Source organism: Anopheles bellator, chromosome X (genome assembly GCF_943735745.2).
Source record: "Anopheles bellator chromosome X, idAnoBellAS_SP24_06.2, whole genome shotgun sequence".
NCBI lineage: Eukaryota > Metazoa > Arthropoda > Insecta > Diptera > Culicidae > Anopheles > Anopheles bellator.
Window position 1 is genome coordinate 10550910 of NC_071287.1, and position 17848 is coordinate 10568757.

General features: G+C 37.1%; 2 protein-coding genes across 6 annotated transcripts; one reads left to right on the plus strand and one right to left on the minus strand.

Moving 5' to 3' along the window:
* LOC131213873 (guanine nucleotide-releasing factor 2) lies at window positions 1-15720 on the plus strand. 4 transcript variants are annotated; one of them, XM_058208078.1, is made up of 16 exons: window positions 1-169; window positions 3083-3380; window positions 4506-4717; window positions 4794-6228; window positions 6298-6467; window positions 6912-6935; window positions 7786-7930; window positions 8077-9013; window positions 9193-9361; window positions 9635-9652; window positions 11665-11833; window positions 11915-12277; window positions 12347-12499; window positions 12598-12723; window positions 12800-12931; window positions 13010-15720. In XM_058208078.1, the coding sequence occupies exons 1-16, from the start codon at window positions 118-120 to the stop codon at window positions 13143-13145; spliced, it is 4539 nt and encodes a 1512-aa protein (XP_058064061.1). In that variant the 5' UTR covers window positions 1-117; the 3' UTR covers window positions 13146-15720. The 4 variants fall into 4 exon arrangements, with proteins under 4 accessions (XP_058064061.1, XP_058064062.1, XP_058064063.1 ...); XM_058208079.1 differs by lacking the exon at window positions 9635-9652; XM_058208080.1 differs by lacking the exon at window positions 6912-6935.
* A 180-nt stretch (window positions 15721-15900) lies between these two features.
* On the minus strand, window positions 15901-17579 carry LOC131213874 (glycosaminoglycan xylosylkinase homolog). Of its 2 annotated transcripts, none has more exons than XM_058208083.1 (4): window positions 17181-17579; window positions 16732-17089; window positions 16247-16652; window positions 15901-16180 (listed from the first exon to the last, which is right to left on the minus strand). In XM_058208083.1, exons 1-4 carry the CDS (start codon window positions 17508-17510, stop codon window positions 15979-15981), a joined length of 1296 nt encoding a protein of 431 aa, XP_058064066.1. In that variant the 5' UTR covers window positions 17511-17579; the 3' UTR covers window positions 15901-15978. The 2 variants fall into 2 exon arrangements, with proteins under 2 accessions (XP_058064066.1, XP_058064065.1); XM_058208082.1 differs by having other exon boundaries at window positions 17172-17579.
* Between the last annotated feature and the right edge of the window lie 269 nt (window positions 17580-17848).

Consider the following 17848-nt stretch of genomic DNA (forward strand, 5'->3'; position numbering starts at 1 on the left):
TCGCCAGTCATCCTTCATCGTGGAAATAATACATTGGTGAACATAAAGAGAAAATAGCTATACTAAAGGCCACAGAACGCCACAAAATAGTATTCAGCAGAGCACGAAATAACAGGAATGGCCACTTCTAGAGATGAACGTACGGGCACCACGGCTGCTGCCATCAATGGTGAGTATAGCATGTAATTTTGACGATGTTACGTTTTTAGTTTCATATTTTTCCCAATTTGCGTGAAGGTTACGAACAACATTGAAACCAATGCGAGTAATGGAATTGAATGTCTTTCATGTCGATTTCGTTATATTGTCGATAGACCGGAAATATTTTCGAACCATAATTTATTATCGCCATGCTCCATGCTTATATATTTTCATATTCAAAAATTCACTAAGTTAGCGTCATTGGTTCTGCGATGGTTTTCTGCACTGTGGCTAACAAACACCTGATTCGTATTTACTACCTACCTGAAGAAATGTTGATATTTTACTTTCTAGGAAATATGTTTAAAATACACCTGTTATTTATTAACACAACCTAAAATTGTTTCACAGTCATTTTCCACAGACAATCTTCAATCAATCATTCTCGTATTATCAACGGTTAAAATTGTCTTCACGATATCATTTCTATTGTTAAATTAATTGATTGATTTTGAACAAATTGCAAATTAGTTGCTTAGCACACCACACTATCTGCAAATATGCTAAGATTGTTTCAGCCTTCCGAATACAGTATCTTCTATGATGAATTTCGTCAGACAACGGTAATATTGGGGGAGTGAAACGTCGGAAGAGACAACGAGAGAAGCAAGGGTCCCATGCAACTAAGCGGCTAATATGAAAAAATCCAATCGAACCTCACAATATAACGTCATCAGGTTTGCGTGGGTACATATTGCCGTTCAAATATTCCTATTTGATCAACATCTGCAACCGTTTTTAAGGTGGGCCCGTCCTTTTCTTCATAATCGGCTAGGGCTGGTTATACGGTTGAAGGTAGTGCGATGTGGTGCCAAAACCAATCAAAGGGTTTCGACGTAATTAACCCGCGCCAGCCAATTTGCTAGCAATTATATGTGTGGTTCTTGATTCTTCCGAATTTATTGTGCCTGAGGGTATCGGGCACTTAAAATAAATATTGACCTTTGTGCTGAACGGTCGATTTAGCACCACTAGTGATTTTTTTAGTTTAATGATTGAAATCAGTAAACTGTAAACGTAAAAGTGGGCTACAGCGAATGATTCACTCGCAATGCATTTGTTAATTGAGAAGAACTACGATTTTTTACTGTTTTTGAGCCATATTATATATTTTACCATTGCTCGAACAAACACATTTACAAAACAAGCCAGTCGTTGTTCCTGTTTCTTGTGTATCTTTCGAACCTGTTGTTGACAGTGAATCAAAAATATGGTGACGACCATTCACTGTTAATGCTGATAAACAGTAGAAATTGTTTTGGCTCAGATTCTATAATGTTCCTTCCTTCCATATAACTTCATGTTTATCGGTTTGGTACCGTAGTAACCTATTTTTCCATTTCGCTCAGTTGAACTAGGATTGGAATTAGGATCAGTTGAACTAGGTAAAGCGTTACGATTCTCGCGTTCCGTAACATGTGGCAATTCTGAGATATGGAAAGAATGACTTCTAGATCAAATCGCAACACTCCTGTGAAAGCCAAGCGTATAATTTGAGTTGTTTTTAACGCAACAATGAATTGCTCTATACAGGGTTCGTGGCATCGTGGTCATACTACGATCTTTCACAGGCATTCCATAGGCTCGGGCAAATGCTTATAAATTCTATATCCTACTCGGTACGATAATCACATTCCACTACTCACATACTGCTACTTTCTTGCGTCCATTCTCTACTCTCTCGCTCGTTGTGTTTATGTTTATGTTTCGATCTGTTTGGCTCGCGCGTACACTGTGCGGATGGTTTTATGCAAATTTCGCTTCATTTGACCATTTCGCCGTGCAAGAAAGCATCCACGCATATTAAGTATTCATTTTCTCACTTCCATACGCCACCACCTCGCTTATTCTCCTACGATGGTATAAGGAGCGGGTGTTGCTACCTTTTTACGTTCAAAAATATTCGGCCAGTTCAGTTTTTGGTCCAATATCGATAGCTGTATATGCCGAGTATATTTTCGCTGCAGTTTCGTTTTCGAGGCGAATCTCCGGCTGGGTATTTTTTAACGTAACGTACACAGGCTTCGTGCTAAGGAACTCTTTCAGTTAACAAAAAAACATCGATTTTAGATGATGATGGCATGCTTTGTCTCGTTTAATTAGTCTGTAGACGACACATTTGTCTCAGACAGTGGCGTTAAGATCACGTTAAATCTACGCCGATCGTTCTTACACGCTGAAAACGCCACTCATTCGCCACAGTAACACCAGCTGTGCCATAATTAAAATACATATGAACGTTTTCGATACATACATACGTTTTCGATTTGCTTTTTGGCATTGAAGGCAATTAATATCTAGTCCTAGGCCTTGCGATTGGTAGGTGTAGAGTAACTCATATTGTATGAGTCACGTTTGAATGACTCATGTGCAGTTATTCAACAACCACGCCGGTTAGAACCACTTTGTTACAGAGGGCAACAGAAGATTGTCTCTATTGCCTTCCAAAACCGATCTGCGATTGTAACCGGATAAGCAGAAGGAGAAGATGTGTAATCAGGTATTTGGTTAAGCAACTGTGTTTTTCGTATTATCATTGTCTTCCTAGTGTGAGATTGCATCCTTTCAGTGATGATAATTTAGAAACCAAGAAGAACAGCGGAAATTCAGTTAAACGCAGTTGTGTCATCACCCCTACCGAAGATTATCAGCGTAAACTGAATGCACATTAACTTTAAGGCTGCTTCGTGCAATTAAAATTATAAAAAAACATCTATCTAGTGCTAGACCAAATGCACGTACTTATGTTTTGCGCATCTTTAAAGGTAATTGGTTAGAATAAAATGCTTTGTTTAGTTGAGTAATAAATTGTATGTGTATATTGATGCTTACCAATTATCCAACTTTATCTCATTATCATTTATTTTATCGTGGTTGGTAGGTTATGATAACAGCCCCAATTCTTCTACGAATCCTGGAGCTACATCGACGCCCGTGTCCGTTGGACGCAATGCTCAGACAGGATGCTCAGCCAATGGCTCCAGTTCGGTGTGTGCTACTCCTATTAGCAGCATCACCGGTGACCAAAACAGTTGTAACGTTACGCTCGGTATGGTCGTCTCATCAGGTCATAAAGGCAGTATTCGGGGTAACAAATTGGCTCGACGGGCACGCTCGTTTAAGGATGACTTTCTGGAGAAAATTTCACAGATACGTACACCAACGAACACGATGACAAGGTTAGTATCAAGTTAGTTAGTATTACAACATATCAAGCATAAGATATAGTCAATTTAAGTACTGAAAACATGATATTGATTTTAATCTTTCAATAATTCAATCTATAATTGCAAAACTTCTGTTAACTAATCATTACTACTAAACTTTGATTGGAAAAATGAGAGCATCCCATCTACATTTTCGTCACTGTCACGCAGCTGGCCTGGGTTCGCAACCCGGGACCGCTTGTCACTCAACCGGTCATGATTTCGATTCCCGATATCTGCGTGACAAGAGACTTGGTGCGGGGCTAACAACTTCGCCCGTAAAAAGAAACTGTTACGAATAGCACCATTGATATCAATAATGTCTCTGGTGCAGCCTAAGACCGCACAGCGGTTGTAACGCCAAAGAAGAAGAAGGCCATCTACATTTCTACATTTCTACACATTTCTACATTTCATCCAACTATCTGTTAAAGAGCACGAATATGATAAGTTAGCAAATTGTTGAGCATTGAGCATGAAGCGATTTGAAGTTGTTTCTATGATACTGTTGTTGCCAACCTAAGGGTGAAGCTTGGCTAGCAGAATTATACGAGGTACGAACCGTTTTACGTTTGATAAGGTTTCATGGTTCATTACCAATATTTTTCGCCGGATGTTTTTCAATTTTCTTTGAGCTTATTTAATCTAGACGATTTTCGCCATTGGTCTTACCTCTTTCCATATGTGCAAACAGATCACGTCCCAATTAACAAAATCGAAATAAACGAAAACAAAGGATAGCTATTGCTTCAACTTCAACATGCAGAAGAATTAGAGTAAACGGAATGAACGGATGGAACTGTAGCGTATTGTAACAAAGTGAATGAAAAAACGCCCGACTGTTCTACTCTATGAGATATCAGCGATTTAATTTGTGTTTACTTACCGTCGATAAGATAACAGCGCAAGTACAGGTGCCTCAGAATCATGCGCCATTAGTGTCGAGTTTGCTCCATACGAAGTAGCATTTTGTTGAAATTAATCAGTTTAACTGCTACACACAATTAGTAGAAAAACCCGAATTTCCTTCGCAACGTAGCGAGAGCTACATTGAACAATGTTGTTCATATCCTACCGGAAATCTTTCAACTTTCACAGATCTCATTCCCCAAACAACCCACGGACTGTGAACTGCAGTCGGAAAAGCACGGCTGACGAACCGACTAGACCCGTCCAGGACCTTAACTATCATGTACGTCAGGTTAAAAATGCTCTTACACACTTTAAAGATGTGATTTTGAAGAACAAACTAGAGATGCTGCCGGGCAACGGAACGGTTGTACTCGAGTCAATCGCAAATGTGCACACGGGTAAGGTGACACTAAAGCTGATTATTTATATCTTAGTGTAACTGTACATTATTTTCACTCCTCTTATCATTTGCAGCTCTGCAATCTTACACACTCGATGAAAATAGCACGCCGTTCATCAATGCTACTAATCATGTGTACATTTCTCTCGGCAACCTTTTGAAACTTTGTGATGAAGTGTTGCTAACAAAAGACGGTGAAGATTGCCCCTCTTTAAGTAAAGAGAACGTGAAAGAGGTTATTGAACTGGTGGAAAACGCAGTGACCAATCTCGTAAACTTGGCTAACGAAAAGCTTTCCGATCGCGACGGCAGTAAACTGCAGCAGATTGCGAACTCGAATACGCTTCAACGTCCAACGGTAGATGTGGTCGGTCAACGGACTTCTCTACCCGATATTCCGCTGACACCGCGTGAACGGGATATTCTTGAACAAACGTCGTTAAAAACCGTTCGCACATCTCACAGCACTGAGAGCATCTTGCGCGATGCGAGTGACGCGCCACCAAAACCACCTCTGCCGGACCGACGGCAGGAGCCTCCACCGTTACCGCCGAAGCGTAGGAGTCAACATTCGAAAAATCATTCGTTTCACGATACTTCCGATTGCAATTCTGAGTCAACGTATTTAGGATGCGGGGCGTTAGATCGGATGTCTTTGCGTTCCCGGTCCCCTGAGGACAACTCTAGTCTGTTGAGTGCCAGCGCCGGATCACTGGACTCAGCTTTAAACCATTCTCGTGATGAAGACGAACTGCGCACTCATAGTGCTGCTACTGGAACCGGGACAACTTCCCAGTTGTGCCAGTCGTCAAACCCTGGTCGCTTGACGTTGATTACCATGGCCGCACCGACATGGGATGAGTTGCCAGACAACAGTGTTCATGGTGTATTGAGTAGCGAACTGGCAGCTCAGAATAACCGGAACTCGAATGAATCTGGTTTCGAATCTATGTATTCGCTTCGTGTGAGCCGTGATCACCAACATGTCGGATCTCTTACAATCGCACAGCAAAACAATGCCACAGCACATGTCCATCGATCGGAATCGGTCGTTGACGGTATAAGCGAACTCCGATGTAGCATGATGACTGTAGGGACAAAGATTCAGCATAGCTCGCATCATCATCAGCATCACAATCAAATGCATGTTCTCCAACATCAACACAATCAACAACAGCACTATCAGCACCAACAAGTTCATCAAAAGATTGACACCATTATCACACAAGCCAGTGACGAGTCTGTTCAACAGGAAGGCACATCAATATGTGGCGAAAAGCAGTTGTCGGAGGTCTGTCGAGTTCAAACGTACGCCAAAAACAGTCTGTCCAAGATGATGATGCACAACAGTGTCGAAGAGATGCTGGCAAACGATGACGTGTTCCCATACGCAGCGAGTAATTTGGATCGACCGCCAGCACTTCCGGTGAAAACACGATCGCACAGTATTAAAAAAGAAAGGCACCTTTCTCAGTACGATAATGTGGACGATTCCGATGTCGAAAAAAGGTGAGAATTTCTTTGATCTTTTAATGCTGTGCTTAAGTAGTGCTATAATACAGATAAATTACAATATAGTTCGCAGGATGCTCTGGGCCATTGTTCGAAACAGAGCTCGCCATCTTATCTTCAGACTAAGCAGCAGATATATAATAATATATCCAACAAGCATATCAGCCTCATCGAACCTAGGCATATGAATCGATTTCAAGAGGAACCTCCGCCGTTGCCAATAAAAAAGAAACATAGTAAGTATTGATATTTGCCAGTATTTGATATATGGACATCACCGTGCTTGTTATACTACCCGGGGAATTTAATATAATTAATTGTGTATGTCAAAATAACATTGATTTCATATGCAGTTCATATATTTCCTTCATATTAATACTGGTTGGCTTGAATTACATTTTTAAATTTGTTATATCGTTATGTTGTTTCGAACGATAAAATGCTCACATTTTTTATAAACCAGGTGTTCAATTTCTATGGTTTAATTTTATCGTAATTAACGTAAAGATTGGGCGATTAAGTTAAACTTTTCGCGTCACGTATACGGATAATTATAATTGTGCAAATCAGTAAATTATGCTATTTAGATGGATGTTTATTGCTCATTTAATGAATATATCAAATATTTATACCTTGCCTAACTTCTAATTCAACTTTACGTTGCTATGCACGCACTTTAGTGTTTCAAAGTGTGGCATATTCAGGTAAGTTAGTGTTTTACATATACATTTTCATTTTCCTGTGTATCTTTTAAACGCGTAGCGTTCTTATCTTTGCCTAGCACAACTGCAGAAAACATGTTCACATATACTACAGTCGAAGCCTTCATTTAATAATGAATATATCACTAACATCTACTAAATTCGTACGAACAAAATATAACAAAGAACAACACCCTTGTCATGTTTACAGATCTCGCAAATCTCAACCACTTTACTAGTTATGGCATCTCTTGTTTTAAGTCAGTTGCCCGCCCGCACTGTTGTACCTTTGCTTTGGAAAGACCAGGCGATGCTTGACCGTGGCGACTGAGTTTGGTCAAAACCATATTGAAAACATAAACAACTGCCTTTGCCATCAAGAATACAGCATGTCATGCATGGCAATGTCTCTCGGTATTGGCTCAATATAAAAAAAATTAAACTTTGCAAAACAAAAGCACGTGTACAATAGACCAAGTGAGGTTGGTGTTGTGTTCTTTATGTTTTAATGGCCAAACCCAAGCAAAAGTGCAGGGGTGCGAAACTGTCAATTATCTTTATTAATTTTTAACACGTTTACACCAACATTTGGTTTTTTTTTATTTTAGAAAAACGGACCGGGCCGTATTTATTAATTTAACTTAATCTAACTTAACAAGATTATCTTAAACACTATGTGGCATTTCCTCCACTTCAGAATAGCCTTATCCCGGGCTAACTCGGTTAACATCTCGTTAGTTCATTATAAATCCAATTTATTATTTTATGTCACTCAACTTTCGAAATTAACACATGTATTTTTAATTCTACTTCATTTTGTGTATTAAATCATACAAAATTTAATTCGTTTCAGTTATGGCATACATGGAAATCTTTGGTAGTGCTACTCAAAACCATTCAGAATTTACGCGACATTCGGTGCACACCTATAACCCGGCCCACTCAGAACAAGTGTCGACCTCTTCTAATCAAAGTATTTCACACAGCCAGACAATGAGGTAGATCAAGAATATTTCTAATATTAATGTAGTGTCGTATCATTACGTATGTACGTACTGAATAAATAAATAACGTAGAATATATAAAATAAGTAAAGATAAATCACCATAAAACCTGAAATATGTTCCTTCTTTTCTTTTTTCAGCTTATCACCATCTCGCATTGCTTCCGTAACGGTTTCTCCGCCGAATTCGCCAAATGTTAACATTAAGCCTCCGGCCCTACCCCCGAAACGTCAACGAATCAACAGTAAAACTCCAAGTATAGCTTCAACGCCTCCTGCCAGCCCCAAGATCTTTCAAGACCATCCATCGTGTCAGCCTCAATCTCCACTAATCAACGCATCAAGCTCGTCATTGACACAAAAGCATAATGTCCAAATTTTGGCCTGTAGTAAAAATTTAGATGTAACGAGCAACAATTCTTTTAAAGCAAAGGTATCACCAGGTCATCTGGACACTGCAATTGGCGCTCTTTCAGTTGGCGCAAGCACCTATAATACGCCAACAACTGAACTTGCTACTGCTACTACTATTACTACTAGTGACAATTCATTTACTTCAACTCCTTATATCGCATCTGATAGTAACACTAGTGCAAATTTCTCACCAGAGACAAACGTTCGATCTTGTGAACTTAGTATAATGACAAACTTTGAAGGTGCCGCAAGTAATAATTCAAAAACAGTAAACAGCATTAAAAAAACTGACGATACCCTATTCGGTTGCCATGTTACCAAGATAGACAGCAACAACAGCTTTCTCAAGTCGCAAACTGTTGACTACTTACATCTTTGCGATACTACTACGACAAATCTTTCTACATCCAATACGAATCTCGAAGCTAATCACAACAAGGCAGGCAATACTCTAGTCAACAAACACAGCCAAACCAATAATACCAGCGTTACTAGTAGTATGAATTCTAATTATTTGTTCGATCAGCATAACAAAATTTCTGGCAGTAGTAGTAGTTGCAAGCTTAAAAGTACTTCAGATGTGACTCTCGAATCACCTACCGATCACGATGAGAACAACAAAGACGGGGACGAGGTGGAGGTGGTTCTTAGGCGAAATAATAAGGTGCACTTAATACTTTTTATATTTGATTTTTTCATTGATAACCAGTTTGATTATTTTCTCTTTATCTATCAAAACCTAGTTTTTAAAATATTTTAAACAAAATAATTCACGCTTTCTAAATTTTTATAATTGATATATATTTTCACTAACATTTCTCAATAATGTTTGACTACCTTTAGAATTGCCTGACCCTTGTCGAACAGCAGCAGCCTTGTAACTTGATGGAAGAGCTTGATGTGAGCACATATTTAGTATTCAAGAAAGAAAATGAAGACGGCCCAGATGTTAAAGGAGGTCATCCAGATGCTCTAATCATACATGCAACTAGAGTTCAGAAAAACTCCGATGGTAAGATGAAAATATTTTTAATAATGTGTTCATCCATTGCATTCTGAATTGCTAGGGATGAGCAGGTTGGGCCAAGTCTAATCGACAGCACAAATTTAGTTAAATCGCATCACACTTATTTTGTCGTATTTTCCATAACTGGTTTTTTTATTTATAAAAATCAAATTAGTGAAAATTCGCTTTCTCATTGTTTTACGAACGGCATGCTTTACAATATATCTAATCTAATCCACTGTATATACTACTTCATTGCTGTAACATTTTTACTGGCAGACGCATATTTTGAGGATGGTAAGCGGCTTTATTTCAAAATCCATTATCCATTAATCAAGTTTTTAGCATGTTCCAATGAAGACAAAATACCTTTTTCTATTAACAGTCTATCGCTTTGTGCGATATGTTAAGTAGTTAGAGAATAGGTAGATCAATTGACTTCTCAATTATTTTTAAAAATATAATATGTATCGTACAGAAGTGTGACAGATGGTATTAGTCTACTCATTTAATGGGGGTTTGATAATAATTTGTCGTGTTTTGTTATATATTCTGTCAAATAAGTACCGGGAATTTGTGATTTAAAAAAAAAATGCTTATTTTGATTTTCGATTTTTTTGTTGCGTAATGTTACTCACTTATGTTGAAAATTTCGGCTATTTTTAAAGCTCAGTTATTTTTTACAGCTTTTTTGCGTGAAAGAGTTTTGTCTCATCGGCGATTTCTGCCTTCTCCTAAATAAATTGACCACGAAGCGGTAGTTTGAGTTTTAGAAACAAAAAAAGCCATAGGGGGCCAGATTTGGTCAATACGGTGGCTTTGGCATCATTAGTTTGTAGTTTTTGGCACACAAATTCGCACACAAGTAACGACGAAGTTTAGTATGCACGTGGTCTGTTCAAAAAATTTCACGACATTTGGGTTTCATTTTTGGATTTCGAGTTTGAGGCGGATTGCTTCGCGCAAATTGCGCATAACTTGCAAGTAATATTCGTTATTGACCGTTCTATCTATCGGCAACAACTCATGTGACCTGTAATTGAAGACTGTAATTGAAGAAAACCCACGACCCTGTGATTGAAGAAAACAGTAAACGAAACTGTTCACATTCGACCAAACTCTTCTCGGCCCTCTGAGAAATTTTTAAACTACCGATAAGCACTGTTTTGGGTCTTAATGGGTTCACCATTAGCCACAGTCAACATTTTGAATGCGTCCGCGCTCTTAATTTCGTTTTCTACACAAAATTTGATATAGATTCCTTGCAATCTATTTTTTGGAAGAGAAAAAACTCGCCGATGAGCCAAGACACGAGCACAGTAAAACAGCTGTCAAAGATTAAGTGATAATTTAAAATGGCCGAACTTTTCACAATAAGTCATTGACATGTGTAGCAATCTAACGCCACAAAATAATCGAAAATCGAATAAAGCATTTTTTTTAAATCACAAATTTCCGGATACTTTATTGTCACAATGTATGTACTATTTTATAACTATTTTATTTTGCGTCTTTTATTGATTTAGTTTACTGTTTGTTGCACTATCCGTTACTGATATCTGTTATGGTCAGATAAATTAATGTATATGCTGGGCGATACATTATTTTGATTGAAGTTTTATAGCAAACATGTCTATAGACAGTACATTGAATACAAAATCATAGTGCGGAAGACAGTTGTAATAAAATGCATTATTGCGCGTAATATATGTTTTAACATGCCCCCTCTAAGAGAGCAGTCGGTAACGCTCGTCACTGTCAACGCAGCTGGCCAGGGTTTAGCCAGGGACTAGCTCCCGATACCGGCGTTGACGGGGGTTTGGCGTGGGGCTATAACAACCTCGACCGTAAAAACGAACTGTTACGGATAGCATCAGGGATATTAACAATGTATCCGGTGCAGGCCAAGACCGCACAGCGCCAAAGAAGAAGAAGAAGAAAATATGTTGTAACATATTATTAATTTTGTTTGATTCTTACAATTAGGTAAATATCAGATTAGCTCCAATATTAACTACTGTATTTCAATTAGTATCGAGGGGTATTTAAATCAATATTAGGTTAATGTCTTTTACAAGATCCCCAATAGTTATAATTTCAATTTAGTGTCCTATATAGTTGTTTACTCTAGCAGCACTATTGTCGTTTTTCCATTTATTTGTCAACATAGTCATGCGTATCATATCATTATAAAGATCATCGTTGTTACCATCAAAAAGCGATTTCGTAACTCACTGTTCAAATTAACGATGTACTATTTTTAAAAGGTCTAATCTTATTATAATTATCAATCTGACTATTTTTTTCAGCTTATGGTGAAGCATTTATTACGACGTTTCGTACGTTTATATCGCCATTGGAACTAATTCAAAAGCTGTCTCATCGCTACACAGTCCACCATTGTCAACTGAATGATGCCAAACAGAAAGCCGCCAAAGAATCTTTTTCGTTACTAGTACGAGTTGTAAATGATCTTACGTAGGTATCATGGCGTCGATAATTTGTTAAAAACAGCAACCAACCTAAAATTAATGATCCATGATTTAATTTGTTTCTCAGTGCTCCCGATCTAACCGAACGACTGCTTATCATGCTGATGAACTTTAAATATCAGCTAGTTAGTGGCGGTCACCTAAACATGGCTAAACTGCTTCGTGTTAAGTTGATAGAGAAGGTATTACTCTACAAGCAGAAGTCATCGTTTACCTTCCAAACACTCTCTTCTCGGGCGGTAGTAACATCGCAACCTTCGTTGCTGGATCTCAAGTCAGCTGAAATTGCCGAGCAGATGACCCTGTTGGATGCAGAACTCTTTCTGAAAATTGAAATACCAGAAGTTTTAATCTGGGCTCAAGAACAATGCGAAGAACGATCACCCAACCTAACGCGATTCACGGAGCACTTCAATAAAATGTCTTATTGGTATGACACTCTCTAAACAGGTTTTCAAATTCGTTTAATTACAAAATATTGCTTCATTTATCATTACAGGGCACGAACGCAGATCCTGTCACAAAACGATGCCAAAGATAGAGAAAAGCACGTGATTAAGTTTATTAAAATCATGAAACATTTGAGAAAAATTAACAACTACAACTCCTATTTAGCACTGCTATCAGCGTTGGATTCAGCGCCTATTAGAAGGCAAGTATTCTATTTATGTACTAGGCTGTCAATGTTCATCATGTTCTTTATCAAACGAGCAAAAAACTTACGCACAATTAACATTTTGATATCATTAGGTTAGAGTGGCATAAAACAATCACCGAAGGATTAAAGGAATACTGTGCGCTAATCGATTCAAGTTCCAGTTTCCGAGCATATAGACAGGCACTCGCTGAAACAAACCCGCCATGTATCCCATACATGTAATCAATTTATTTATCGTCGTCGTCTGTGGTTCAGTTATCGTATAAGTATCTTGTTGATTACCTCTAATTTCAGTGGACTTGTATTGCAAGACTTAACATTCGTACACATAGGCAACCCTGACTTGCTGCCTGACGGATCTACTAATTTCTCTAAGCGATGGCAGCAGTACCATATCGTAGTGAATATGAAACGCTTTAAAAAAGGGTTCGTATTTGAATCTATGGAACGCTCATGGTGACAGTAAAAATCATTATTTTGTCGTTTTTGATTTTGTGTCTATAGGTCCTATCCATTCAAGAAGAATGATCGAATCATCGGCTTTTTCGAAAATTTCGAAAACTATTTGGACGAAGACGCAATGTGGCAGATATCAGAAAACATTAAACCACGCGGAACAAGAAAAAACAATGTCAATTAGTACAGGCTGAACTGTTTGGGTGGCAATGATGATGGCGAAGCAGCAGCAATGCCTCATCATTCATCTTCTATCACGGAAAATCTTCGTCAAAATAGTGGTTTAAAAAAGCAAATTGGCGAAACGAAGCACGTTTTCCACAAATTTAATCGCAGCTTAAAATAAAATAAAGGCTACATTTTACGGAAATAATGATACATGAATTAGATAACAATCATGTCATAGATTCAAAGTAATAGACTAGCTTCACGTATTACAGGCGCTTGCATTCAAATTGTTGCCTTTTGTATTGTTAAAGTTTCATTATTTTCTAAAGGGATTGGCCTATTGCTATAAACCAAGTATTTATTTATTTTTGAACATAAACGTTTGTATACTACTCTATTGCTTTACTTTTTATTGAATTAGTGAAAATATTTTGTCCTACAAAACATTAAATTTATATTTCTAACCATTGGAACTAAAGTATGTACGTTATGTTAACTAAAGTAAAGTATGTTTAACCTAGCTTAAACAAAAATGTATGTCAGAAAATACGAGTTTTCAAGTACTGCATAAAACTGCATAAGGTATAGAATATGTATAGTATCTAAATCTTATTGCAGAAATCGACACATAAGATAGTAAACACTCACTATAAACTGAACGCGTTGGCGCTCAGCAAAGCAAAGAAACTAAGTGTGTGTCAATAAGTGATTCTTTGAAAAATATAAACTTTTATTTTAGTATATCATTACAATTAGTTATTTCGTGTTTTCCTTAAGCTTTCATATCTATAATTTCATCATTCATCCTACAATTAATCCATGCACTCCTTTTGATTCAATATCCATTTGGAAAACCTTGTTCGTCTCGATGTTATTATTCGTATGACTTGATTGAACATGGCAATACAACGAACTAACTTAGTATGCATATGATTAAAATACATATTAAACATATTTATAAATTTGATAAATTTTTAAGACATAAATAAGAACAAGAGATGTAAGGGAAGGTATTCCTGTTGATATTTAATGTAGACATAAATACTAAAATAACAGATCAATCCCAAAATTTGGTTTACCCTTAAATAGCATTGAACATTAAGAATATTTCAAAACATTAAAAATTCTTTCATTAATTATTATTTATTTTGTTGCCAACTTGTTGATCGATTTGGCAGTTTTAACCGGCGAATTTTATTTTTATCGAAAATTACTCTATTCCATTACATACTGAAGATCATATTAGGAAGCAGTTTAATGGGAAGTAAATCGTGGAAAACTAATGCCAGAAACATTTAATTGTTCACAGAAATATAATATTAAAAAAAATCCTATATGATTGATTTCTGATTTTAGTAACGTTACGTAATATTATGCAGCTTTATAATAGTCAATAAAGTGATTGGATATAGTAAGAAAATTATTACACCGTATACAGATCTCTATATCATATATTGTCAATATAAAATGTAAATCAACAGTTCGAAAACGTTAGCTATATCAAATTTGCATGTCTAAAATGTTACAACTCTAATATAATACTATTTAACTAGGCCATAAGGAACAAAATAATCATGAATGAAACGCACTGAGTATATACTAAGTATTTTAAAAAGCTCTGGAATGAATGTGAACGCTTATTATAAATCATATTTTCATCAGAGCAACTAATTTAAACAGATGACTAATTTAATCAGACAATTGGACCAAAGTGAACGGTTTTAATTATATGTTTATAAGATAAGGTATTCCATATGATTTTCTTAGAATGCCTAAAATACTTAATTTACACGGTGAAAAATTTTTATATTTTGGAAGACACATATCGCAGTAAATGGACTTAGATCAACTATGTACATCATACGACTCACAGCTTTTCTTACATCTTACGGCTGAAGTAAACATAAGGTATGTCATATTTGTAATTTATGACTGAATATGGACTGAATAATGACTAATGTGTTACGAAATTTCAAAATTGCTGATGATTATCAGCATAGTGAATAACAAGTATTTCAGATTAAACTATCAAACATACGCACAAATGAAAAGACGAAATCTCATGCATTCGATGCGCTTAATTATTGCACGATAAAATTTTGAGCAAAATATCTATATTAAAAATAAATGTGTCCATAAATTATATAAAGGTAGAGTTAAAGCATTCATGATTTAAGAAAATTTGGTCTTATCTCTTCCGGCTAGCAGATAAAGTAATAGACACAGAATTCACGAACACAAGAAAATATATCTGATTAAAGAGTAGTGGGAGTTAATGCAATTTTACCTAATAAATATACAAAACATCGTATAACAACATGTGATGTATTTACAAATGTATGCTGGGACGTAACATTGTCTGGAATCACATACATTGTACATTTATTGGAACTTTTATGTACATACTAAGCATAATAGTTTTTAATTTTAATAGAACGCAAACCAATCTGTGAAAACGTCGTGACGATACTCTATTAGAAGTGTATTGATCAGAACCAAACCTGCCGTTACAGGAGAAATAGATGAAACAAAAATTAAACTATGGCTATTATGCTATCTTTGGCCTGTTCGTTAAATAATTTAACATTTACTAGTATGCATGGCTTTGTACCAAAGAAAAATCGTGCATCATTTCTGTCATAATTCTGAAACATGGCAAAAATTGATATAGTTTTAAAGTAACAAAATAACCTAATGAACTCGATGTGATAGATATGGAATATACTAGAACCAAAACGATAAAAGAGCACAAATTACGTATATTATTTACACATATATTGTTTTATATATTTAATATTTTATTAGGCATATTAATGGCACGTTGGCAGAAACATTAAAATGTAAAAGATTCATTTAAACATTTTTTTACCATATTTTTGCTTGCACAATTCAACGGTACTATATACGTATAGAAGGCGTCGTTCGAGCGCATGATAGTGGTCTTCGGTTAGCAGAGGATGGACAGCATCTAATTCATCTATTGTACGAAGGGATTCCGTTAGGGCTCCACCGGAAAACAATATTAAACGGTTCCATGTTGAACGCCGAAGCCTACGGTAAGAAAAAATGCATTTAATGCATCTGGTAGAGTAAATTTTAAATATGTACGATGCCTACACGCAGCACTGATACAACGGGGCAAGAATGTCCATATGATCTATGAACGGATTTCCGAAGCCTTTTCCATTGTCCAGCAGCAATAGGCGATCCTCGCGTGTTTCGTAGTGATGCCGATCGCCATTCTGTATAAGAAAATCGAATATCGACGCATCCATCAGGTCGAGTAGCACGTTGAGCGTTAGTTTTTGTTTCACCAACGAACAGTAGTTGTTGTTTTTTTCCCATTCAGCCATCACCTCGCTGTTGTAGGTACGTTGCCATGGAGACCGATATTTTACAAGCTTTCCAGGAATCGTGTGCAGTACTGCACCCTCAAGCCTACCTGTTTCTACGTCATCGCACACTGGTTCACTTCTTTTACAATAATGGCACGTGCCGAATACGCATTGGCGGTTTTCGATCACTGAAACCAGACTTACTTTGATAAGCAAAGAACCCCGAAGAAACCACAAAGACATGAACTCGGATTTTGCTATGCTTACCTGGCATCGTTCGACGCAGTTCATCATCTGCTAGTTCTACATGGTCTCGAAGAGAAATACGACGCCCTACAACTATCGGCGTGAACCGAAGATTTAAGATAGCGGCAAGATGGAAACTGACGATTTCAGAATTATGTCGATCTTTGCCGGAATAAACTGTACCATTGATAATTTCTTCCCGTCGATACCAATTGGGTTTAAACAAAACATACTGCGATCCGGGTAACTCCAGAACCAGCTTCAGTTGAGTTCCTCGCCGGGAACTTTTTATGCTGATGATTGGTTCAGTGCGAAGACCTTCTAACACGCTGCCGAGCCGGTTGTCGAGTGCAGGAAACACCTCATTCGCCTTTGCCCACTGAAAAGGATTGTGCAGTCATGAAACGTAAATTGTAATGCAAATGTAAGACCAGTTGCACCCACAACGACCCGTTCCTTACAGAGTTTACCATCTTCCAAATATTGCTGCTATTATAAGACTTCGGTCGAAAGCAGCCGACCAGCTTTTGCTTGATTGAAGCATGTTTCGGATTTTTATTTCTGAAATCTGGCTTTAAACTAGTGGCTTTGTGTATAATCGCTTTATGTACTAAGCGAGCATTGGTCTCTAGAGTGGGATGTGTTCTTCGGGCGGTATCAGTGCGGTGCACTGATTCGTTACCGTCACGACGCAGCGTTGTTGATTGCAGGTGGCTGATGAAGTACACATTCAAACAACAGAATATTGCGAGAGACAAGCATAGCAGTATAAATAAGTCGTAGAAACTACACTTTGTCATCTGATCCTCATTAAGATTGTAAGTCAAAATTAAAAAAACTTTACACTTTCATCGCTTATGCTCCATTTCTCCGAATGATGTTAACAGTAACATTTGACAGTACGTTGCACCATTGCTGAACAAATTACGATCCATTAGGCACAGCGTAATATTTAATTATTGAAAAGCACGCAAATCACAGTTTCATTTATGTAAATATAAGTTATTTTATACACATTAGTTATTAGTCGAGAGTTATTTTATTTGGCAATATTTCATAAAAATGCACGACACACTGTTTTCGATGAAAAATTGAACGTGTAGGGTTTAATCGAGAGCTTGGTATAATGTTTTAAAGG